This window comes from Centruroides sculpturatus, unplaced genomic scaffold, assembly GCF_000671375.1.
Source record: "Centruroides sculpturatus isolate CEXI.00-Female unplaced genomic scaffold, Cexi_2.0 scaffold1693, whole genome shotgun sequence".
Classification (NCBI taxonomy): Eukaryota; Metazoa; Arthropoda; class Arachnida; order Scorpiones; family Buthidae; genus Centruroides; species Centruroides sculpturatus.
Window position 1 is genome coordinate 119,477 of NW_019385859.1, and position 25,757 is coordinate 145,233.

The window sequence follows — 25,757 nt, forward strand, 5'->3', positions numbered from 1 at the left end:
GCTTTTCAGATTACAAGTTTTTTTACAATAATAATAAAAAACGTAAAAAATGTATAGTCTTCAGTGAATTTGTAAAATAACCTGTAACCCAAAGCATCTACTCTAAACTGAAGAGGGACAGAGCTGTCTGAAATGCATATTTAATAAAGCAGTAAAACCAAAAATGTCTATTAGCATCCAAGTGAAAACATTCCCCAAAAAGTGATAATTCCTCAGACTAGAAACCAATATTTAGCTTGATACTCAGTATTTGTTTGAATTTTTGTAAATTTCTAATAGATATTGAGAGATTAATAGTAGAGGCCAATTAGCAAATTTTAAAGCACAGAATACAATTAAACTATTAATCATCACAATCTCTATAAAAAAATATTATATCTCATTATATAAATCAAATTTTTCATGCAAACACTCAGTTCTAATTACTTTGTAATGTTATTTACATTAAAAAAATGTAACTACATAATTAATATTCAAAAAGTAAAAATCAAGTTAATTTCAATTCTTTTTTATTTTGTCTTTTGAACAATACATGACCACGAGGATCACAATTCAAGCTACAAGTGCAGATGCAGTTGATGATTCACTGCAAAAAGAAAGAAAAAAGTTGTTATTATTAAAAAAAAAAAACACATTTTGTATTTTCTAGTAATACAGTAGAACCTCGATCAACCGACCCCTCGGTTAACCGACCGTCCTAGTCGGCAAATTTCAAATGTCCGCTAGTGATGTGGTGCTACAATAGCGACGATTATTATTTTAAAAAATTTTTGTTAGGCTTAACATGGATGAAAATTCAACGCAAAATAGGTTAATAGCAATATACTAATTACATGGGATATAATAATATACTACACTAATAATGGATTTTTTCATACTTTTCGGTTATCCGACCAACCCCAGTCCCCAATTAGGGCGGATAATCGAGGTTCTACTGTATTAAAAATTATTTCTAATAAACAGAACCCATTTTCCAAAGTTAATCATATATAAAAATATTATGTACACATTTACACAAAAAAAATATCTGTTAACTGTTAAAAAATGATAACTATAAATATGTATTCTGAAAAATTATTTGCTCAAGTTTGACATCAAAATGAATGTGAGATATGCAGTCAACTACATGATTTTATGAAGAAGGAATGAATAAATTTATTATATATAGAAACAATTGTCGGAATAATTTTGGTGATTACATTGAAGAATATTGTATTCGTTGAAAATTTCAATTTATATAGTTGATTTCAAGTATTAAAGTTATAATGTATAAAATATCAACTTAAACGTGTTTATATTTTATGCACCTGTTCATCTTACTTTATGATCTACTTTTATAAATATGCATTTGTTACTAAAACAAATCATTGGAGTTTGAATTTCTTTAGAAACTACTGTCACAAGTAAAATAAGTCTAATTACACATGTTAACAGTAAAAAAGGAATAAACAGACTTGTTTGTTTTTAATAAAATATATGCAAACCAACAATGAATACATTACATGTAAAACTGTGTTAAGAATTAATGAAATATAGTTTGTGACAATTAAGAAAATAATATTTGAATTAATATAAAAACATGCTTTTAAAGAATGTGGTTTAATATCAGTGATGTAAACCAGTAAACACTGTCACGATGCTGCAAACCACAACTGAAATAGATTTGTAAAACTACATACAGTTGTTGGAGAAACTTGATGTGGCATTGTAGTTAAACAGTTATTTGATAAGTTAATATCAGTAACTGTCATAAGCATGATAGTTAAGCTTCCTTTAGAGTCTCATGTTGTGTAAAAATTATGTTATATAACATATTCATATTATATAAAATTAGAATATTCATAAAACACAAGGGTTTGACTATAGTTTCTTCTGTAGAAAACATGAAAAATATCACGGCCTTCCAATTTCAGGTGATTGCACAAAATTCAAATGTTTGAAATTGGCTAACAAACCTGTTTTGCATTACTATGGAAACTTGTCATTTTTCAAGACAAGTTTCCATAGTAATTCAATTTTTCATACAAAACAATTCTCAAAATCCTTACATTATGTGGACTAAATTTATTAAAGAATAAAATAAAATGAATAAAGTAGGAAATTTGCTTATTGGGTTTCAGGAAAAACCTGCAAGTGAAATTCTATTGTTGGTTGTTCTTGCTTCATATCAATGTTTTTAGTTATGTTTTTGTTTCTTCTATCCAAGACTGCTTGTTATTAATAAAGTTTTGTTTTACTTTTCCTTTTCCCAACGATATTAAGTCTGCTCAAGTGTATGCCTGTAAATACTATTATTATTATTATTATGTTGGGTTTTGTGAGTTATACTCGGTTCACACGGGTGGCTGTGTACTATGCCGGACCAGAGTCAAGGCATAGCAACCAAAACAAAACTAAAATTAAATAAGCGTGTCAGTGTGTGTGTCTGTATTCAGGAATTTCCTAACAATGTGGCATGTATTCAATATAGTGGCCTTCTGTAGTGTGACGTATGTATTTCTACTCAATTGTAATGTTCCCAGGCTTTTATGTAGTGTGTATGGTATCACACCTGTACAGGAGAGAACAACAGGTACAATAAGCATCCTATCCATCCTCCACAGATGCCTTATTTCCTGGACGAGTTCTGTGTACTTGCTAATTTTTTCACTGCATGTGTTTTGTACATTGTGAGTGTTTGGAATGGCTATGTCTATAATGTATGTGATTTTATTGTGTTTGTCAATGAGTGTGATGTCTGGTCTGTTGTGGTAAATTGTTTTATCTGTGATTATAGCTCTGTCATAGTACATTTTGTGCGTGTTGTTTTCCAATACTGTCTGTGGAATGTATTTGTAGTATGGTTCGTGAATGTCTACCAATTTGTGTTTTTTGCAAGCTCTTGGTGTATTATATTTGCTACTTGATTGTGCCTGTGTAAATAATCTGTCTGTGCCAAGAGCTTGCATCCAGAAGTGATGTGTTGTATAGTTTCTGCCACGATGTGACATTTTCTGCATGCGTCATTTGTGAGCATTGTATCTTTGAGTATGTGATTTCTGTAGTTTTTAGTATTTATGACCTGATCCTGTATTGCAATCATGAATCCTTCCGTCTCCCCAAAGAGGCATCCTCGATGTAACCAGCTGTTTGACGCAGTTTTGTCAACAATATCCTGGGCCAGGTCATAAGGATGCCTGCCATGGAGTGCTTTTCGAGCCCATGTTTGCTTGATGGTGTCTATGCTTTTTGTGTGTTGTGTCATGTCTGTATGATGTGAGTGTAAGTTTAATGGTGTGATATTTGAGTTCCTAGAGTTACTGCTTTATGTAATTGTGATGTTTCTTGTTTCCTGTAGAAAAACTCTCATATTGACTGTATTTGTTTATAGTGAAGGTTAACAATGTCAATCAGGCCAAATCTGCCATCTTTACGTGGAAGGGTTAATCTTTCTGTGGCAGATTTAGGATGATGTTGTTTATGCTTAGTAAGTGTTGTTCTTGTTTTCCTTTGGAGTTGCTCAAGATCTGTGTGAGTCCAATGTATAACTCCAAAAGAGTATGTGAGTACTGGGATGACATATGTGTTTATTGCTTTAACTGTGTGTTTTGCATTTAGCTGTGTTTTGAGAATGGCATTTAACCTACTTTGGTATTCTTTAATTAATCTTTGCTTTATTTGTGTATGTTCTGTTAGCTTGGCCTGTTGGAATCCTAAATACTTGTAGAACTCGCCCTCTTCCATGGATTCAATAATGTCCCCATTTCCAAGTGCAAAATCTTCTTCCTTCAGGATTCCTTTTTCTATGTGAAGTTTTTTGCATTTGTCTAACCCAAACTCCATTTGTATGTCCTTAATGTATGAGTGTGTGATTTGTAGGAGTTGATGAAGTTGTTTCTGTGTTGATGCATAAAGTTTTATGTCGTCCATGTACATGAGATGCGACAGTGTAAACTGTTGTTTTTTCATGTCTGATATTGTAGCCATAATGCGTGTTGTTTAACATGTTGGATAATGGGTTCAGGGCTAGGCAGAACCAGAGAGGACGCAAGGAATCTCCTTGAAAAATTCCTCGCCTAATGAATATCTCATTTGTTTGTATGGAAGTGTTAAGCTGAATGCACACATGCGGCGCAGCAAGGAAACGCTGCAGAATAACGTCACTTTTTTTGCCGCAAAAGTTGGTTGAATTCTGTCTTTTGCAGCAACGCCACTAAAGACAGAATTCAACCAACGCGTTTCTATCAGCCAATAAGTTTGTCTCGTAGTCACGTGAGAAAATACAATCACGTGGTGTTTTAATGGCGGAAAGTTCGAGGCGGTTAACCGAGATAACTAAAATCAGAATAAAGAGGAAAGGATAACAAATTTAAAACAAATTCTACACAAATAATCATATATAATTTAATTCAAAGAACAAAACAACCGAATCTTACTCGAAATAGTATTCTTTATCGAGAGATCTTGATCCACGAATAAGTCTATTTTGTACACCATTTCTTTCTCGATCCAAAAAATATCTCTAATTCAAATCTTCGACAAAATCTTTTAGCTAAATAAAGAGAGCTGTACAAAACAAAATTTGTAAACACGTGGATAGGGACAGTGTGTAAACACATGGATATTGTTTGCCATCTTGAATACTGAACGCATGCGCCGAAATGTAAGCGGATTGCCGCTTGTGTGGTTGTGCTGCCGCGCGGCAAAGATGCGTTTGCGTCACTGCTTTTCCTTGCTGCGCCGCATGTGTGCATCTGGCTTTACTAACCTGAGATGCAGTGTTGTTCTCCAGTGCTGCATAGTGTTTTCGAAGAATGCAATGAGTGATGGATGTATTTTGTACATGTGTAGAACATGTAGCAGCCAACTGTGTGGAACACTGTCAAATGCTTTTCTGTAGTCTATATATGCCATGTGTATGTTTCTGTGTTGTTTGTGTGCTTGCCATAGAATGACTGAATCTATTAGTAACTGTTCTTTGTATCCCGTGATTTCTATGGCAACCTTTTTGTTGTTCTGTAATAATGTCGTGTTCTTCAACATGTTTGTATATTTTGTTTGTGATACAGGATGTCAATAATTTGTAGAGTGTTGGTAGACATGTAATTGGTCTGTATTGTGTGGGGTCTGTGGTGTTGTTGTTTTTAGGTTTCATGTAGGTGATGCCCTGAGTAAGGAATTTTGGCATGTCTTGTGGATTGATGATGATGTGTGTTAGATGTTTAGCTAGTTCCTGGTGCAGTGATGTAAACTTTTTGTACCAGAAATTGTGAATGTTGTCTACACCAGATGTCTTCCAGTTGTGTGTTCTGTTAACAGCATAGCGGATGTCGTGTACGTTTATTTCAGCACAGGGCATAGTTGGTATGTTGTGCAAGTTTCTGTTCTCCTCCTTGATCCAGCCTGCATGAGCATTGTGTGTAACAGCATTGGACCAAAGAGAAGACCAATAAGTTGTGAGTTCTTCTTCTGTTGGTGTGCCACTGTGCTGTGTATCAGTATTTGTTTTGGTACTGATTTGTCTGTAGAAAAGTTTTTCATTGTTTGTGAATAATTTATTTTGTTTTCGTAGTGTACATGTTTTGTATCGTTTAAGTCTACGTGCTTTTGCTGTGAGTTTCTGTTTTAGTGTATCGATGTATTCTGTAATGTGTGTGTTATGATGTTCATGTTTAGTGTGTGTTTTGATTTTCTTGAAAATGTTTTTGAGTTGTTTGTTTAATTTAGGTGTTATGTTGTTTTTAGTGTATTGTGTCAGCCTGCCTAATGTCATTTATTTGTGTTTCTATTCTTCTCTGCCAGGCAGGCTTGTGATAGAATTGTGTTTTGTGTGTGTTTGTCTGTGATTGTATTTTCAGTCCATGCTGTGTTACTGTGACTGCCCCAGCATAAACTAATGTAGAAATGAGAGTGTAGAAATTGAATGAATGTAGTGTGGTAGTAAGTGAGTGTTTACATAATTTAGTGTTTTTCCTACTACCTTTGACGTGTTGATTTGTGTGGGATCTGTGCCTGTATATTTAGTGAGTGTTTCCTGAAATATAAGTGAGAGTGTATTAACTAAATCTATATCTATGTTATCAGTGATGGATGAGGAAGTGTCTGTAGTATCATTAATGGTAGTTGTTGTATGTATACTATTATCAATGCTTGTTGCTGTATTATCCTGACATGTTACGTGATCTTCATTAATGTTACATGTTTCTGTCTGTTGATGTATTTGATCAGCAACCTGTTGTTTGATAAGTTCAAGTGTTGTTTGTGGGATAAGGTTGTTGTGTATAATTGTTCTTCTTTGATCAACAACCCTTTGTTCGGTGACAGTGCGGTGAGGATATTGTTGTGTGAATCTATGGTGTAGTTGTTGTCTGTATGCTGTCATGTTTGTTTCGAGTCTTGTGATGGTGTAGTAAGTACGGATGATAAACTCGTTCATTTCTGATGTCCATTTCATCCGTTGGCGTGGTTTTCCAGCCTTTGTGGTCTGTGGATGCATTGCCACAGAAACACCAAGGCTAGGTTGATTCCTCACATCTGTTGAGGGCATTGCAGTAGCCATGCTTGGGCCGATGCTGCTTTCGCCACCGGTAACCAAGGGAGACTGTGGCTATTTTTCGAACGTGTGCCTCTGCCTAACCCACAAACGCGGACCTTGTTAACCCAGCTGACGTCCAAGCCGGTATCACACTTTGATCTGGTTACTACGATAATAATTATCTCCACAGAATATGGGTATGGTCACTCTTAACTTCATTTCTCCCCATAGACCTTACTGGGCTCTCCCACCACGACCAGGTGGTGACCACGGGAGAGTTATTATTATTATTATTACTTCACAGTAGGAAAAGACAGTTCTACCTCTTTTATTGATGATAAAACTATAATTTGCCAGACTTGTCAGAAGTCGGTAGGTTGCTCTGAAAGCTTTCTAGTACAGTAGCATGTCAACAGAATACCATAAAAGATTAATTCTGTAGAATAATAAAGCATTCAGAGAATTCCTTTAGTACTAGTGCAATCATAATGTTGCTAGCAAAGTCTAACTCTAAGGAAAAAATACTTGGAAACATGCTACAAAAACTATAAAAAAAAATTTTATCAGAAAATTGGAGATAATGTATTCTGAGAAAAAAAAATTATTTTTTGACATTACAATATTTAATAAATTAACAAGAAAACAAGTACTTTTGACAATGCATCAGTCTTCAATGGGTAATAAAAAAAAAAAAAAAAAAACAAAAAATCCATTTCAGAGCCCATAATAAACACATCAAATTTTTAATGATAATGAAACCTTACACTTTTATGTATTGACCAGCAGATGAGCCCGGCGTTGCCAGGGCAAAAAACAACAACAAAAGATTAAGATTATTTTGCACTTCTAATCCTTCTATTCTAGTAGCCCGGGATGCCCCCTAGTGGGCGTTCTAGCAGCAGTGGTGTCATTCCATAGTATAAATAATAAATTCCTATTATAAATAAAAATAATAATATACTGAATTTCTCATGGTATACCCTACTAAAACGCAGCCAAAAATGCAAAAAACTGCATCAAATAATAATATTAAATTTATCGTTAATTTAAATAATAGCTAGGGGCACCCTTAGTGGCTGTTTTTGGCATACCATGATATGCCCAGTTTTTTTGCTTTTATATAGTAGATATGCCATCATACCATTAGCATCACTGAGTAGATTTCTGTGCAATGACAAGGATAGATATGCAGTGCATGAGAAATTAGGTATATAAAGGATATTCCTCCAAAACAGAGCAAAGCATCAGAAGTTCTTGGGGTGTTCAACAATTTCCAATTTCTCCGAGATTTCCAGGATGAAAACCTGCATTTTTCCCTAACTGAAAACAATTCACTGCATAAATTAAAAACCCAGTTCCTGGGTTTAAGCTGAGAAAATTTTCTGTAGCATTATAGCTAATTTTGCTAAAAAAGTTATAGCAGAAGTTTAGAAACTGTAGCTAACATTTTTCATCCATTATTTAAAAAAAAATTGAATGTATTTCATTTCTGTTATCAAATGGAACTTTTGTATGCCTGACAACGATACATGATGCATTTCTTGTTAATTTATTAAATATTGTAACACCAAAAGACAGTGCATGTTTTCTCAGAATACTTGTACTGTACATTATCATCAAGTGCACTGAAGAACTACTGGAGTTAGTGATATTTGGAACTGATGCTATTGGACAGTATGTCACTAATGCAAAAAGTTAGAAGCATAAGGGGCAAGGAGACATTCAAAAGTCACCCAATTGTATCAGACATTTGAAAAAACAAATCATGAAAGTGTAGCTGGATTTGTGAGTGAAGTTTTAGGTATTCTGTGGCCAGGAAAATCTAGCATTATAAAGTGTCACTGCTTATGACAGTAAAAATTTTTAAGGCTCCAATCAAAATACAACAGTATAAAGGAACAGTTAAGAGAATTTTCTTGTCCCTGGAACCAATGCTAACTTAATGGGGTATGTAGCTTAATGCAGTTCACTTTTATGTCATGCACTGGACTGAAATGAAACAAGTAGTGAATTCATTTCCAGATGAGCATGCAGTGTATATTGATGTTGTAAAGAGAGGATTTTCTTCAGGCAAGCTGCCAATGACAATCTATCTTGCAAATTTTACATTTTTGGCAAAATCCATAAAGTTTATAAGAAAAGAAATTGTCACTTCAGAAATAATTATACATTGCTGAGTTAGCAAAAGGAAATATGTTACAAGCTGCAGGTCCTTCAGGAGTTAAAGCTACTAAACATTTTGTAAGCCTTCTTGAGAAAAATTCTACCCACAAAATTTTAAGAACAATTTTTGCCATTCTTGCAGGAAAAAATGTGAATATCAACATGGACATTTCAATAAACTATATGCTGCATTATAGTTCTGTGTCAAAGAAAGTATGGATTTGGAGAGGCCTTTTTCTATCTACATGAGATTATTGACAAATCCTATCCTAGAAGTTTACTGAACAGAATTTAAAAAATTAGTGTGTTAGAGTCGCAGCAATTCAGTATAAAATATAACAGTCTATTTATTTACAAATTATAAACAATATAAAATCCTGAAGAATGTGTAAAAATTGTAAACATCTTAATTACTTAACACTTTTATGTATATTCAGTTGAAGTTTTATTAAGTGATACAGGTTTCTCTATAATTTGATGCATATTACATAGTTTTTTTGAGAATATAAATCTCAACAGTTTGACACACTGTCATACAGTTTGATTTTTAAGGTTTTTGAAAGGTTGTTTTTTGTTTTGTTTGGCTGTAAATAAAAATGTTTTGTTGCAAATAATAAAAACACATGTTACATTGGAAAGCAAGTAAAGAAGTTTTTATAACTGCCAATTTCTTTAAATAATGGTTTTTAACTTTTCAGGTTCAGTTGTAGAAAAATCTAGATTTCAAAGTTTTATTAATGTTGAATAGCATGTGATGTTATCAAAGCATTACTTAAACATTACTAATGCGAGGATCCGAATTCGGATGTGTTTATATCATCTCATCATAAGATCACATCGTAGTCCTACTTTCATTCCACGGTGTCATAAGATCAGAGTGCAGCTATACTTTCGTTCAATAACTGTCAACGGTTACACCTGGGAGTTAAACATCTGTTAAGTTCTCAGGCCTAATAAAGACACTTTCTCATCACCTTTCAACCTAGTATCGCGATTTTAACAATTCAACATTACACAAGAACAACAAAGTGAGTCAGTCGTCGCCAGTTCTTCCATTGGATTACTTCTACGAAAAATCTGTGCTCCTTGGGATACATACCTCTTCGCTTGTGACAAATATCCAAAAATCGTCTAATATCAAGAATCGCCTAATATCAAGAATCGTCTAATATCAAGAATCGCCTAATATCAAGAATCACCTAATATCAAAGAAAAAGAACTATTGGATTATTGGACTTTCCGAACTTTCTGTCTTACCGACTGGGATCCAGATCAAGATTTAAAAAAAAAAAACGGTATTTATCACCACACGTATGAATTGTAAACTCTATCTCTCGAGAACGCTCAGTTAACTTTACTTTCGAACTTTACTATCAACGTACTATAAGATATGTATTCCCTATCATTACCCATTAAACCGTTGTTACGTTAAAAAGCAGCTGAGTAAATCACTTCTGGTGCGTTGTCTCTCCTTCTATCTCAACTCTGATCGCTCGCGTGACCTAAATAACGCGGCTTCCGTGTCCGTCGAGACGCGGTGGTATCATCCTGACAGGGCACCAAAGAGGTGCCGACCCTTCGGTCACACTAGTGCTTTGATAACATCACATGCTATTCAACATTAATAAAACTTTGAAATCTAGATTTTTCTACAACTGACCCTGAAAAGTTAAAAACCATTATTTAAAGAAATTGGCAGTTATAAAAACTTCTTTACTTGCTTTCCAATGTAACATGTGTTTTTATTATTTGCAACAAAACATTTTTATTTACAGCCAAACAAAACAAAAAACAACCTTTCAAAAACCTTAAAAATCAAACTGTATGTCTGAGTCACAATATTTTAATGACCTCAAATAAGAACAAATTCAATAGCATAGGACCCAACATAGGAATCTCTCAATAACTATTTTGTGTAGTAACTAGTAAATCAATAGTAGGTATAAAAAACACAACCTTCAACACAACAGTGGAGATTTTCCATACAATGCTCAAAAGTACTACTTTATGCAAAGTTTATCACAATTCCCTACCCATTAAGAGAAAAACAACATTGAAGTACAGATATGTGAACAATGGCTTTATAACATCATGTTACAAAACCATTACTTTAACAACATCTCATTTAAAAAACCAAACTTAATATTTTTTAAACACACAAATATATGTTACTGTTTTTATCATAAAACAACAGAAAAAATAATCAACTAAGATATTTTACTTAATTCTTATCTTAAAATAGTTTAAAAATAGGATTTGACATTTGACATGAAGCATATACAGTAGAGCATTGACTATCTGACTCAATTGGGGACTGGGAGGATAACTGAAAAAATGGATAATCGAAAAATATGAAAAAATACATTATTAGTATAGCCCATGTAATTAGTATATCGCTATTAACCTACTTCGCGCTGAATTTTCATCGATGTTAAGCGTAACATATATAAACATCGCTAAACCCGATGTAATATAGCTAATCACCAAACATATGCCGTAAATCCATCGGGCTAGTTTAGGATGCCCGATGGATTTACGGCATATGTTTGGTGATTAGTTAAGCGTAACAAAAAATTTTTTAAAATAATAATCGTCGCTATTGTATCGTTAAAAATTAGAAAATTAAGCCTCGTTTAAATACTGGCTAAAACACGTAAAAATAATATTAAAGTAGCCAAGACAGCCAAATATTGTAGCACCACATCACTAGCAGAAATTTGAATTTGCCAAGTAGAATGCGATTGGTTAACCGAAGTGACGGTTGATCGAAGGTCAGATAATCGACGCTCTACTGTATTTGAAAAATAGGTTCTTACAACAGTATTTCAAATTATGTAATTTTGTAAGTTATATAAAATAATACTTATTTTAAAATCATAAAATAAATTTATACATACTATTTCCAAGTAGGTGGCAAAACTCTCTTAGTTTTATAATAGCGTGCAAGACGATGGATCCTGCTTTCTACCAAAATCAGACGAAATTTTGAATCTTTGTCCTGTTTAAAATGAGATTAATTTTAAACACTAACATTTTGTAAACAAAAAGTTTATCTAAATAATTAGAAAAAAACTGACCACCTAAAATCTATGAAAAGTAAAAATTCTATAGATAGTTTTAATTCAATCATCAATTGTTGAAAAGGTAATTCATACAATTGAATTAGAATACAGTTCTTGGAAAATTTATTTAAAACAATATTTTAAACATTAAAAAAAATAACTAACTACAAAACTTCTAAGCATATCAAGAATTCCTCTGTTTAATAAATAGTTGCAAACCCAATAAAGAACTGCAGAGAAAGACTTAACTAGATCAGGTTTAGAGCAAAAATAACATCTAGTCACAGGCTCACTATATCACAGTTTAAACTTTGTTGTAAAGGTGAAAATTGTCAATCTTTAAACATGGTCTAAAGACTCTTCAGAAAAACTTTAGCTATTACATTTGCCACTGTTACTCCCACCTTTTACATGTTGGTGAACAGTTTCATTAGGTCACAAAAAACAACAAAAGAATGTAAACATTTCCGCAGAATCAATTAAGAACTATCTGAATAGCAAAGAAAAAGTACAAATAATTTACTATAATTCATTAATCAGAAACAGACTATATTTTATATATTATTAATAGAAAATTTCAAAAAAATAAGATTCCAAAATTAAAACCAGTAAAATATGGTTTTATTCATATTTTGCACATGTGAAAGTAAAATGTTAGTTCTAGTTTCCTCTTGTATCAATTCCACAGTAAAAAAATCCAGCAACAAGTTGCATAACTTTCCCAGCACAAACAATTTTAATTGTGTGGCACCATCTGTTATGAGATTTTATTAATTATTATAAAATGATAAAAAGTTTAATTTTGTGGGTAGAGAAAAGTTTTTGTAAAAAGCTGTAAATGTTAATAACAAGTAAAATCTTCATTAAGTCTGTCCCCTACTTGAGATATGATAGGTATCTCTCTACCCCGATCCTTTAACCACCAAAATTTAATAGTATCAATTTCCCTAATACAGTAGAGCGTCATTTATCCGAAAGAATTCCAGTCGCCAAATTTAAATTTTCGCCAGTGCTGTGGCACTGCAATCTTTGGCTATGTCTTGGGCTACTCAAATATTTTACGTTTTTGATACTAAATTAATTTCTTAAGTATAATTTTTTATTGTTTTTATATTTTTCAATATATTTATTTTGTTTGTACAAAATAAAGAAATAATTTTTAACGATACAATAGCCACGATTATTATTTTAAAAAGTTTACGTTAGGCTTAACATCGACGAAAATGAAGCAACACGCGATGGAGAAAAATTTCAACACAGGATAGGTTAATATATTTTTTTGTACATAATCGATTATCCGAACAACCCCAGTCCCCAATTGATTCGGATAAACAACGCTCTACTATACATAAATCTCCCTGCAAAATTTCAGAAATTTTTCACAAAAGGCATGAGTCATTAAGCTTCAAAATAGGTAAACAAAATTGTTACCCACCAAAAAAGCCCCCAATTTTTTTTGCAATTCTTGATGCTTCAACGTCCCGGGTCAAAAAGTGTAAAAATCTTGGTGAGGTGGTAAGTTTTTGACTGATTGCTATACTTTCCCTTTGTTATATAACAACTGGAAAAGTAATTAAACAAGTACAATCACTAATAAGTTAAGGAATGTTTTTTTTTAATTATGATAAAACTTTCAACAAGACAAATTGTTTCAGTATCAGGTCAAAGTTGTTATAAATCAAATGTATAGACTTGTTTAAAAAGTTAGTTCATGGTTATTCTGAATTAAGAAAAATCATAATTTATTCAGTGATGCTTTCATTTAGATCATTTTCACTACTGATATTTTAAAGATAGATCTCTTTTTATCTATACTGTACTACATACTCTTCCTAATCCTGCTAATTTATTTATTTTTCAATTAGTTTAACCGTCTGCACTTGACAGACTTCAACAAAAAGCAACACTAATATCTTTCACAGTTGCATCTCAGAATTAATCTACAAATACTCTGCAATAAAAGTTATAAACATTAATTAATGTTACTGAAATAATTTAGAATATTTACAACTGCTTATCATACAGATGCTAAAACTTTCAACATTCAGATCTCTGATCTTTGATTCCAGAAAAATCGTTTTTTTGGTTTATGCAATTTTAAATCATCAAGTAACAGGTGGTGTTACTTGAGTTTTCTAATAACTGTCACTAGATTAAACCTTTCTCATAGTTTGGTATTGTTTACTATTCCACTATCTGTTTTCTAGTACAGAAGGTGCCTTACAATTCCTTTGTATCTGTTTGTAATACAACAAAAATAAAATAAATAAAAGATTAAGCTTTCATAAATTTCCATGAAATAAAAGCTAAAAAATATCTGATTATCAAGATTAAAACAGGAAAGAAAATCAGTCCAGATGAAAGTATATAGTAGGAACTTCACAGAGGATAGCTACATTACAACAAATACAGGTATGTTTTAGTTTTTAAAATTGCTAAAATATAGCTTTAGTTTTTAATAACGTTAAAATATATAGATAAATAAATCAAAGCTACAAAATTGTCTTTATTTTCCATTGTTACAAGCACCAGTGACAATCCAAAAGACAATTTTCACTTATGGAGATCACCTTTTATGTGAGGCTGCTGCTGCTCAATAAAATGCAAAATGGATAGAATGTACTCTGGCGATCATGACAATACCATAATTCACAATACTGTTCATTAAAATTAAATTTTGGCCAACAGTTTTGTGAATTATTATATTTGCATAAACACTAGAGAACATTTTTATCTATTTTGTATTTTATTGTGGAGGCACAGCCTCAAATAAAAAGTTGTCTCTGTAAGTGAAAATTACAGAAATTACACTTTAGTAAATAAAATATTATTTTAATGCAATTGTTTCATTATTTTATGTAATTTAAATTAATATAAACATAATATACAGTAATAATACAATATAAATTTAATTTTAATTTTAAGTAAGTTTACATTTGTGTGTTAAAATACAACTTAGTTTAACTACATTTTCATTAAAAAATTGTAATTTTTTGTTGCACAGAACAATTAAAAAATGTTCTCTCTCTGTAATATGCTTCACACTTATAACGAGTATTGAAACTATCTGTCAACGATGATATTTGAACCTAATCACACTCTTCCTTCTTTACAACCAGTAGCCACATGGGCAAGATTACATGATAGTTTTAAAAGTTAACAACCAGTATTTCTCACACCTGGACTGTGGTTTTATAATGGATTTACAGATTGATATCTGAAATTAAACTTAAATTCAAACTCAACCCAGATAGAGTAATCAACTTTTAATGATTGATGGTCCTTACAAATTAAAAAAATTTATTATATAGAAATTTATCTTTGTTATTTAGAAGCAATTTTACTTATATTTTTGACTGAAAGAGCAGTGTACAATGCAAAAATTCATTATATGAAAAATTTGTAATATAGAAGTTTGACTGTATATGTTTAGTATATACTTTAATGAACACTTTTGTATAATAACTTATGTATCAATAAATGGTAATATAATATTAAAAAATTTTTTGTTGCAGTTTACTTGCTCAGTATAAATTCCTTGTTTGGTCCATACAATAAAATCAGCAACTTTTATTTTTGTTACATGCATTTTACAAAAAAATGATATACAACATGGACTTTGATCTCTGATGGGACAGGGTCATTAATTTCTATCAATAATTTGCCTTCAGATCCAATATCATCTGGAGAAGCATACAAATAATTTTTTCTGATCGACAGTATTAATAGAATTAATAAATGCACTTAGATAATTTTTTATATAAAATAAACAGGCATGAATATAAGCGGTTTTGTTAACTTTTTTGATTTTTAAAATAATATGATTAACTATAAACAAACTAATTCTAAGATTAAAAAAAACATCTTTTTCTTTTTCATTATAATTATTATTTGAAAAGCAGATTTCTTTTCCACAGTTTCACTATTTTATTGAATTCCAGCTTGCAAGTGGTTTTGTGCCATACTTATAATTCTTGAGTTTTTTTAAACCATTCTATGAAAATGCCCATTGCTCCAAACTGTTCCAGATTAAAGACTCAAGGTTCCTATATGCTTGCAAGCTACAGACCATGAGATCTTTCCACTTAAACAAGAGATCCAAACTTGCTTTATTTTAGTTTCTTCCTTATTAATTCTAATTAATAACTTAATGTTATAGTCAACTGACTTCTTTGTCTCTACTGCATACACACATTTAAAATAAAATAATTCTTCAATCACTGCACATTCAATGCATTTAAAAAATTTAGCAACAATCTTCTGCCTTTCTTCAAACTGCTACAAACAAATCAAAAAATCTAGAAACTAAGAGAAGCTTGAAAACCCAAGACATGGATTTTAAAAACAGGGAATGGCAACTGAGTTTGGCATTACAGCATTAATAAAAACCAGGTTGATGGATGTTTATATTATTTGGTATGGTTATGGTACAGTAAATCCATTGCCTTGTTTGAATATCTGCTATAACAAAACAATGTGAAAGATGCATTAAAAAAAAACCCTGATGTATTGGGAACATCCCAATATGCTGCTATATCAGTATCAGACTGGTATCAGTTACATCTCTAGTCATATCTAATTTACCATACATCAGTGGAGAAAGTCATAAGGCTATAAGCATTAAATATGAGAATTAGTTATTTGTAGTATTCATATTTCATTCACAATTATAGAATTTGCATAAAATTCTGTTTTTAATGTTTTGACCCCTATCTCAATCAAAACAGCATCCTATGGCTATATACAATAAAAAGATTTATCTATGTTTAATATAAGAAACATTATTAAACAAACCTTTCTGTTTCTTTCCAAATGTTTGCGAATAGCTACTGCTTTCTTGATCAAATGATAGAGATCTTCTGGAAGGCTAGGTGCTAATCCTTTTGCTTTTAGAATTCTCAAAATCTTATTACCAGTTACCCATCTTACTTGAGCTATTCCATGAGAGTCTCTTAGAATTACACCTAAAAATAAATTCAAAAATGTTTTGTTTTAATTTATTAGAGTGAATTAAATTCTTCAATTATAGATGTTTATATTATAAATAATATTTTTTAAAGTATTATAAATTAAAAAAAATTATGAACAAATATTTTAAAAAGTATTAAAAAAAATTTATATTAGAAATGATTCTTTTTGTTTTAGATAGTTTAATCTTAGAAATGAAAAATATCTTAAATAAATAGAATTTTGGATGTATTGAGTATATATGCGTTCTTTCATGATTTGACAAAAGCGCACACAATTTTATTAGTCAAACAAAGTTTTTTCAAAATCAAGTGGTGAGTGAGAGCCTCTCCAACTGCTGATTGATATCTTCTGATCTGTTCAAATTGAAAGATCAAAAATCAAGCAACATATCTGTTAAGAAAAGGTGAATTAAAGTGTGTTTGTGAAACAAAACTTTCTAATTAAACCTTAATTTTTTTTATCAAGGCATTATAAAACGGTGCATACATGTTACTTTAACAAAAGTTGATGAAACTATCCACTAGATAAGAATATGAAAAGATAATTATAAAAATTAAAAAAAATGAATTTAATAATCGAATTTAAAATTTAAAAATAAATTTCATAACATTTCAAAACTTACCAATCTGAGAAGGAGTCAAACCTTTCTTTGCAAGTTTGTAAATTTGTTCTTTAACATCATCAGAAGTTAATTTCAGCCACTAATTAAAATTAAAAGAAATAATAATAATCAAATCACTAACATTTCAAAATATATATATTTTTAAAATACTATGTTAACACTTACATAATGAACATTGTTAGTGTTTCAAATGTAAATTTATGTTCAAAAATGAAATGATAATGGATAGAGACAATTCTAAACAATTATAATTAATTATATAGTGTGTGTCATATAAAATGTAAGTTTTTTGTTATCTTGTTCTTAGACTGAAAATTAATAAAATCAACTCGTACATAATATTAAACATTGTTATTTTAAATATGTAGTATTTAAAATACAATCACTGGCAAAAAGTATTCAAACATGATATAAGAAAATAAAAATGTAATTGCTAAAAACAAAAATATATGTTTTATTCATTAGGTTAAATGTTTATCACTTTAATTTCAAATGAATAAACAAAAAACTATTTTCCCCCCAAAAGAATTTTTACATAAAACAGTATCAGAAAAGTTTTCGAACATACAGGAAGTTGGAAAAAGGGCGACATACAAAATAAACCAAAACCAATACCAGCAACTATGTAATTAATAAATAAAGAAAATATTTATTAATGTTTTCATCTATTTAAAATAGACATCATGACGTATATATCACAGAACAAAAATGGCTACAAATAAAAATCAAATGCATTTTACATATTCAAATTAACATCGTAAATGGAACACAGTACATTTATATTTTAAAATTATATCCCAAACAAAATATATATGTATATTATTCAAAACTATTAAAGAATAATTAATAATGACATAAATTAATTTCCAAATAATTATTTTGGCATACAACATATTTAATTTAAAATATTAATGTAAACTTGTATCCACACTGTCTAGTGAAGTGTATCTGAGAGTTTACAAGAGTTCAAAAATGGCATGCCATGCTGTAGACAGTCTCTCTGTTTCCTTGAAATTAATACCCACTCCATCCTTAACTGCTCTATAGATTGCAATTAGAAAATAAGGTTATTATTTTGGTCCTTTTCTTTATCTTATTACAGCTTTTATGCATCTTGGGCATTGACAAAATTAATTCCTTGAAGGATTCTAAAGTTATTTTACTCCAGTTAATTTTAATATCTTCTTTAAGTTCATCTTTATTAGTTTGTGTCTTTTCATTAACCAGCATTTTCAACTTTGCCCATAAATTTCCAATAGGGTTTTAAATTTGCACCTACAGATAACCAAGATTTAAATCCCATTGAAAATTTATGTCAGGTTAATGTTTTAATACTCTTATATTTCAAAAATTCTTTATTTTTTTTGGCATGATGACAATGACACGTGGCCAGCCCTTAAAAACATCACCAAAATGATCTAAGATTGTTGGAATCAAACATTTCAATATTTCCAGATCCGATAGCTGACATGCAGCACCAAATCATTAAACTTGTTGGAAACTCTGTTCGTATTCATGGAGTTGTCCTTAAATTTCTCATCTGCAATTCTCCAAACAAATTTTCCTGCATCACCACCACACCCAACCCTCGACTCATATGAAAAATATCCTTTTATCAGTCTTCAATGGTTTAATTTTTGTGCTGTCTTGCCCATTTCAAATGACTTGTTTTTTTTGTTCCTTGTCTGAAACAGTTTTGCAAATGAAAATCCCACATCCTTGTCTATTTCTTACTGTTCTGTCATAAACATTTGTTTTATTTTTTTTTTCCATTCCATATTTAATTGTTTAAGACATTTTTGATTTTTTAAACTTTTTTTCCAACAGGTCATCTTGAGCATCGATTTTACATTTCTCATGTCTAAACTTTTTCCAAGTGTAATTTACAGTTCCTAATGACACACCAACACACATTGCAACTTCTCTTTGGTTTTTCCTATCTTGCAGCAGCTTTATAATTTGTTTTCTCACATCATTAATAAATTCTTTGATCATGGACCATTGTTTAAACAAACAGGTAAAATATCACTGTTTACTTAGAAATTGATGTAAACATACCTCTTACAGCTAATGGTTTCTTCCATTCAAATTAGAATGCTCAAATTTGGAAATTTTAAACATTGTTCAAATACTTTTTCCAATACTGCTTAATGAAAAAATTTTTGAGGAAAAATGGTTTGGTTTATTCATTTGAAATTAGAGATAAACACTTAATAACCTAATGAATAAAACATATTTTTGTTTTGAGCATTAATTTTTATTTTCTTGTAAAATGAGCTTAAATTCTATCCTCACCTCCTCAGCTGTTTACTTACAAATATAATCAAACATCTTTTTTTACATTTTGTTTAATTATATAATATGTTAGTATTTGTTAACTATTTGATATTTACAGTTTAATGTAAAGATTTTTAAAATATGTTAAAAAATTTTATATTTAAAGAATGTTCAAAAAGCTTTGTGTTCAATTGTAGAACAGTAATTTCCTGAGGAAGGCCTATAGTAGCTCAGTAAGTGTTGTGTTTGATTATATTTGTGAGCTTAAATTCAAATATTTTTTGCCAGGGGTTGTATTTGCCCAGATTTTATGGTGTTTGGATGATTATTTTATTAAGCATTGACTGTTTTCATCAGTTGAGTGACATTTTGAATAGAGTATGTTACATTAAACTGCCACAATCTTGTTTATTATTTGTTTTCTGTGTTGTTTAGTGTGTTTATCATAATACCAGTAGTTCCCACTTTACAATCTGATTCATTACTGCATTGGGGAGACAGTATTAATGAAACATTGCAGTAGGCATGAGTTAGTGAATGACCATTTTCTTAACAATTTATCATTAACCACTCAAGACTATTATCATACTTCAAATCAGTAAATTTCTCAACACTTCACCTTAACTATGTTTTAACAACTTTATTGCTTAGCTAAATTATGTTTCCATTAAATATCTTTCATTTTTAACTGTATTCATCAATTTTAATTTCTATTTATGTTGTAAAATGTTTTGATTATATCTTTTATTTTTCATAGAACTTGTTTCTGCAACCACAGTTTTATCAGCCATTCCATTTTTTGAAATGTCACCTTAATAAGTTGGAAAAAGATGATAAAATTCCACTTACTTAAGCCTGTAACTGATGTGAAATGATAAAACTCTAAAGCACAAACGTTTTCGAACACCCTCTGTATTCAGAGAACATTTGTCTGGGTGTCTGCACAATTCAAAGGAAAGCCTTTTATATCAGTAAATTCCTTGGACCATCTTAATTAAAACAAATTTTTCATAACTATACAATTGTAAAATTCTTCTCAATTTTATCTGCTGTACAAAATGAATAACTGGTAAAATTTTCCAACAAAACTATTCTCTGTTAATTCAGTGATCATTTGTGTTATTCTCTAACAAAGAACTAAACCCATTTCCTCCAGATGAAAACAATTTTTTCAAACATCTCAATAATATTATTTCAATTTTATAACCTTTAAAAAGAAGATGAAAGGTGTCTGAGTATTTAAAACACTTCCTTCATCTCTAAAAGATGATATTTCCCTACAGTTTTATTAATTACATGGGTTCTTTGTAAAATACTACTTTTATCTTAATAAAATACTTCTGTAAAAAACATGTTGATAGAGTAGGCATACTGATAACTGTTCATTTGTAATCAGTTACAGAATTAAATTTGAAACAGTCATCTGACTATTGTAGACAGTATTCATTACATTTAACATAAGACAACATTATTTATTAAAACAAGAGAATAATAATTAGATTTATATTGAAAGATTATATAACTATAGTTTCAGGTAGAAATAAAAATTACAAAAATTGAGGATGCTGAGATGAATTGCAAATGCAGCAAACACCAAATCAATATTTATAATTTTTGCTTTCTACTGCCTAATTCAAAACATAAAACATTACAACTACATTGCTGTTACAGACATCAAGTTTGTCTTTTCAAAAAATTACAAAATAGGCAAAAATTAGGTTAAACAATTCATACTAGATAGATCTATAAAACGATTAAAAAATCATTCAAATGTCAAAGGCAAAGCTATCGTGAAACAATTTATAAACTAATACATTTTGCATTCAAAACATTTCCTAGTTTTTCATTATCATCATTTCTCATTATTATAAACTTCAGTTAATTTCAGAATGATGTATTTTTCTACATTTCAATTCATTACATTAAAAATTTGACAAAATCAATATATAATCAATCAACTTAAAAATATATAAGAATATATAAAGTTTCTACAATATTTAATCTGTAATATATTTTTTAATGTTCATAAAAGATTCAGTTTATAGGATATGAGTAGCAAAATAATTCAAAGAGCAAAATGATTAACATTAATTTTTTATACGTAGTAATATACTCACTGTTGGAACACTTCTTCTATAAGGTAAAGCTGACTGAGAAATACCCTTTCTGCAATGAAAAAATTTAATGCAAATAAGTGAAAAAATCATTTAGAAAAATAAATGTATTAATTAAAACATTCAAATTATATTTACAATTATTTTATTAAAATTAACTATTATTTCAACTATTTGAGAATAAAAAATTCTCTATAATGTCTTTATATGTGTAAACAAATTCTAATAATACCTCATCAAAACTAGTACTAGATGAATGCAAGGCATTTAAGTCTAAGCATGTGTTAAAAGTATAATAAAATTTTGAATTTAAATAGGCTATATGAATTTAAAAAATTATTTGTTGGTTATACATTACACTATTCAAAAAATATTCTCTTTCTAGTGCTTGTTTCATAGTTTCAATTTTGTTTATTCTATTAATATTGAAAGATGAATATATCATATATTCTAGTTTTCACACACTGCTTAGAGCTATGTATGATAGTCTAGCAACTTTTTCTTTTTTTCATATATCAATTACTGCTTTTCCAATGTTAGTTCTTAAACTTTTTGTATGGTCAGTGAGTATGCAACTGAGATTAAAATTTGTCTTCTTGTGTAATCACATCATTATCCTTCAATTTTGGTTGCATGGGAAGAATAGGAAATGCTTCATTTCTTATGGTTGGTCCTATATAGTTATTAAATTTTATCCTTACTGCCAGTGATGAAGGAAATCTGTTTCCTCCTCTGCATAGAATATCAACAACTATTCAAGGAATCTGTTTACTAGGACAGCATCAACCCCATAGACTTTTTCTCAGCATTATGCAACAACAAATAGATATTAAGCCTTGAGATTCTTATATGATGCTTTTTTTTTTTTTTTGCAAAAATGCTATTATGTTCTCCAAAAGGTTTTGCAACCAGTCTATTACTTTGTGCAATGAACGATTTGTTAAACAAAGTAAATATTTTGTTTGTAGGAAATTATCTTACAAAATCTTTAAATTTTTTATCTATTCAATCTGATGGAGATAAAATTTCTTTCCTTCTTGTCATTATTTAATGCCTCCCATTCTTGCTGCTTCAGCTTTCCAATTGTAACACTATCTACTATATTTCTGAACAGCTGTTGGCTTGTATCTTGCCTCATTATGTAGTTGATTAAAATGTTTTTTTTATAATGTACTAAAAGTAGTTTGTTCTCAAGAAGAAAATTTGTCTTTAGAGTTTGCAAAGAGAGGTATATCTTTCACAGGAGGTAATTGCTGGATATCTCCACAGTAAACAAACGTGCCTCCAAATTGCTCATGGTTGTTCCCCTTTGCTTCACTTCATCTGTTGTGAATTTTCAACATTAGTCTTGACTTGATCATAGAATACTCATAGAAAATCGGGCATTGAATATTACTTAATATAAGCAGAAAGTTCTGAAGCAACTCTCCAACTAGTTCTCTAAAAGAAGGAATAAAAATTCTTAGAAAAGTGAATTATTTTCCTATTCATATTGATAGTTGCAGCACCTATAGGAACAAGCAATGGATGCGATCATTCCCTAGGGTTTTGCTTACCAATTTTTACTATGGCCTTAGTGTGCTGTCTCCAGTGCCAGCTTTTCAAATTCTAGTGCAAAATCAGCCTCACTAGTACTTGACTTTTTTCCGTTTGATTTTGCTTCAATAGTTTGTCTTAGCAGATTTTTTTTTTCATTCTAGGCATACTTGTTTTAAAAACAAGGCAAAAACACAATAATTAAACAAACATAATTAGTATTAAACAGTTTATGTTTAGTCCAAGTTGATTCCTTGATAAGAACTTTTTCACTTTAAAACCAAAGTCCAGAGGAAAAAAAAAAATGAAAATGTCACAAAAGAAATTCACTTACAAGAATTTTTGGAGAATGTGGACAAAAAAATAAAAGCACTGAAAAGGCAAAAAAAATAAACCTATTTACACAGATATTTTAATTTTAAATAGCACGCGTATGCATAAAAAAGCACCATCTACTGGTTTAAAAACTAAGCCTTTATTATATTTTATTTAACCACTTGACCAATTTTTACCAAAACCTATACAGCTCATCTCATATATACCAATGAATTATTCTTGAAATTTCATCAATTTTGGTTGTGTAATTCTTTAGTTATTGATCATGCAGCCATGGTGTTTCTGAAATTAAGAAGTCTGAGCATTTAAGCAAAGACTAATGTTTTTTCCTAAAGTAATACTGTATCTACTATAATATCAGATAATGTCAATGTCCCTTTGCTTACATGCCAGAATTATTTATTTACAGAAAGTTTCAACAAAATTTTAAAAAATCATTTAAATCTGCTTATTTCAAAATTTCAAGATACTTTGTCTCAACATTGAATAGTTAAGATGGCATGGAGAGGAACATGATGTTAAGCCTAGTCCTTGCTCACATCAGGATAATGACAGCGTATGTGTTTTTTAATGAAGATAAAATAAACCTTCCCATAACAATCTCTTCAGTAAGTAACAATGACACCAATAACATATTGGAAACAGTAGAATTGTTGGCAAGTATTCCATCCGGCCTGGATACGAGAATCTACCATGTGCTATAGTTTCTCCAAGTACAGGGGTAGACTGAAAAGTAATGCACACATGCTTGTAGAACACAAACAAAAACAAATAGAAAGATCGGGCAAAAAGTACATTAAAGTACAATTCTTAAGCTTCAAAATCATATATTTACTTTTCAACATAGTCATCCTTAAGGCTAACACATTTCTCCTAACGTGTAACAAGTTTTTTCATTCCGTCATTGAAAAATTCTTCAGATTTCTCAAATCCAGGACTTGACAGCTGCCTTCACCTCATTGTCCGAGGTGTAATGATTACCCTTGAGGTCTCTCTTGAGTAGAGGAAAAAAATATAAAAATCGCAAGGCGCAAGATCAGGGGAATAAGGAGGGCATGGAATCGGTTCAAACTTCAGGTTTCGCAGAGTCTCTGCAGTTGCGCACTAGGTGTATGGACGAGCATTGTCATGTTGCAAGATTATTGGCACCAGGTGATTGTTTGTTGTGTTAGAGGCAGCCTGGCGCCAATAATCTTGCAACATGACAATGCTTGTCCATACATCTAGCGCGCAACTGCAGAGACTCTGCGAAACCTGAAGTTTGAACCGATTCCATGCCCTCCTTATTCCCCTGATCTTGCGCCTTGCGATTTTTATATTTTTTTCCTCTACTCAAGAGAGACCTCAAGGGTAATCATTACACCTCGGACAATGAGGTGAAGGCAGCTGTCAAGTCCTGGATTTGAGAAATCTGAAGAATTTTTCAATGACGGAATGAAAAAACTTGTTACACGTTAGGAGAAATGTGTTAGCCTTAAGGATGACTATGTTGAAAAGTAAATATATGATTTTGAAGCTTAAGAATTGTACTTTAATGTACTTTTTGCCCGATCTTTCTATTTGTTTTTGTTTGTGTTCTACAAGCATGTGTGCATTACTTTTCAGTCTACCCCTGTACTTGGAGAAACTATAGCACATGGTAGATTCTCGTATCCAGGCCGGATGGAATACTTGCCAACAATTCTACTGTTTCCAATATGTTATTGGTGTCATTGTTACTTACTGAAGAGATTGTTATGGGAAGGTTTATTTTATCTTCATTAAAAAACACATACGCTGTCATTATCCTGATGTGAGCAAGGACTAGGCTTAACATCATGTTCCTCTCCATGCCATCTTAACTATTCAATGTTGAGACAAAGTATCTTGAAATTTTGAAATAAGCAGATTTAAATGATTATTTAAAATTTTGTTGAAACTTTCTGTAAATAAATAATTCTGGCATGTAAGCAAAGGGACATTGACATTATCTGATATTATAGTAGATACAGTATTACTTTAGGAAAAAACATTAGTCTTTGCTTAAATGCTCAGACTTCTTAATTTCAGAAACACCATGGCTGCATGATCAATAACTAAAGAATTACACAACCAAAATTGATGAAATTTCAAGAATAATTCATTGGTATATATGAGATGAGCTGTATAGGTTTTGGTAAAAA

The 25,757-nt window shown here is 30.6% G+C and overlaps 1 protein-coding gene across 1 annotated transcript; it reads right to left on the bottom strand.

Moving 5' to 3' along the window:
* Nucleotides 1-492: 492 nt before the first annotated feature.
* LOC111642573 (40S ribosomal protein S13) lies at nucleotides 493-21,775 on the bottom strand (the record flags this gene model as incomplete). The annotated part of the gene is made up of 5 exons (XM_023388931.1): nucleotides 493-586; nucleotides 11,575-11,675; nucleotides 16,534-16,703; nucleotides 17,333-17,411; nucleotides 21,727-21,775. Coding segments are annotated over 5 exons (433 nt in total), but the record flags the coding sequence as incomplete, so codon positions are not given.
* Between the last annotated feature and the right edge of the window lie 3,982 nt (nucleotides 21,776-25,757).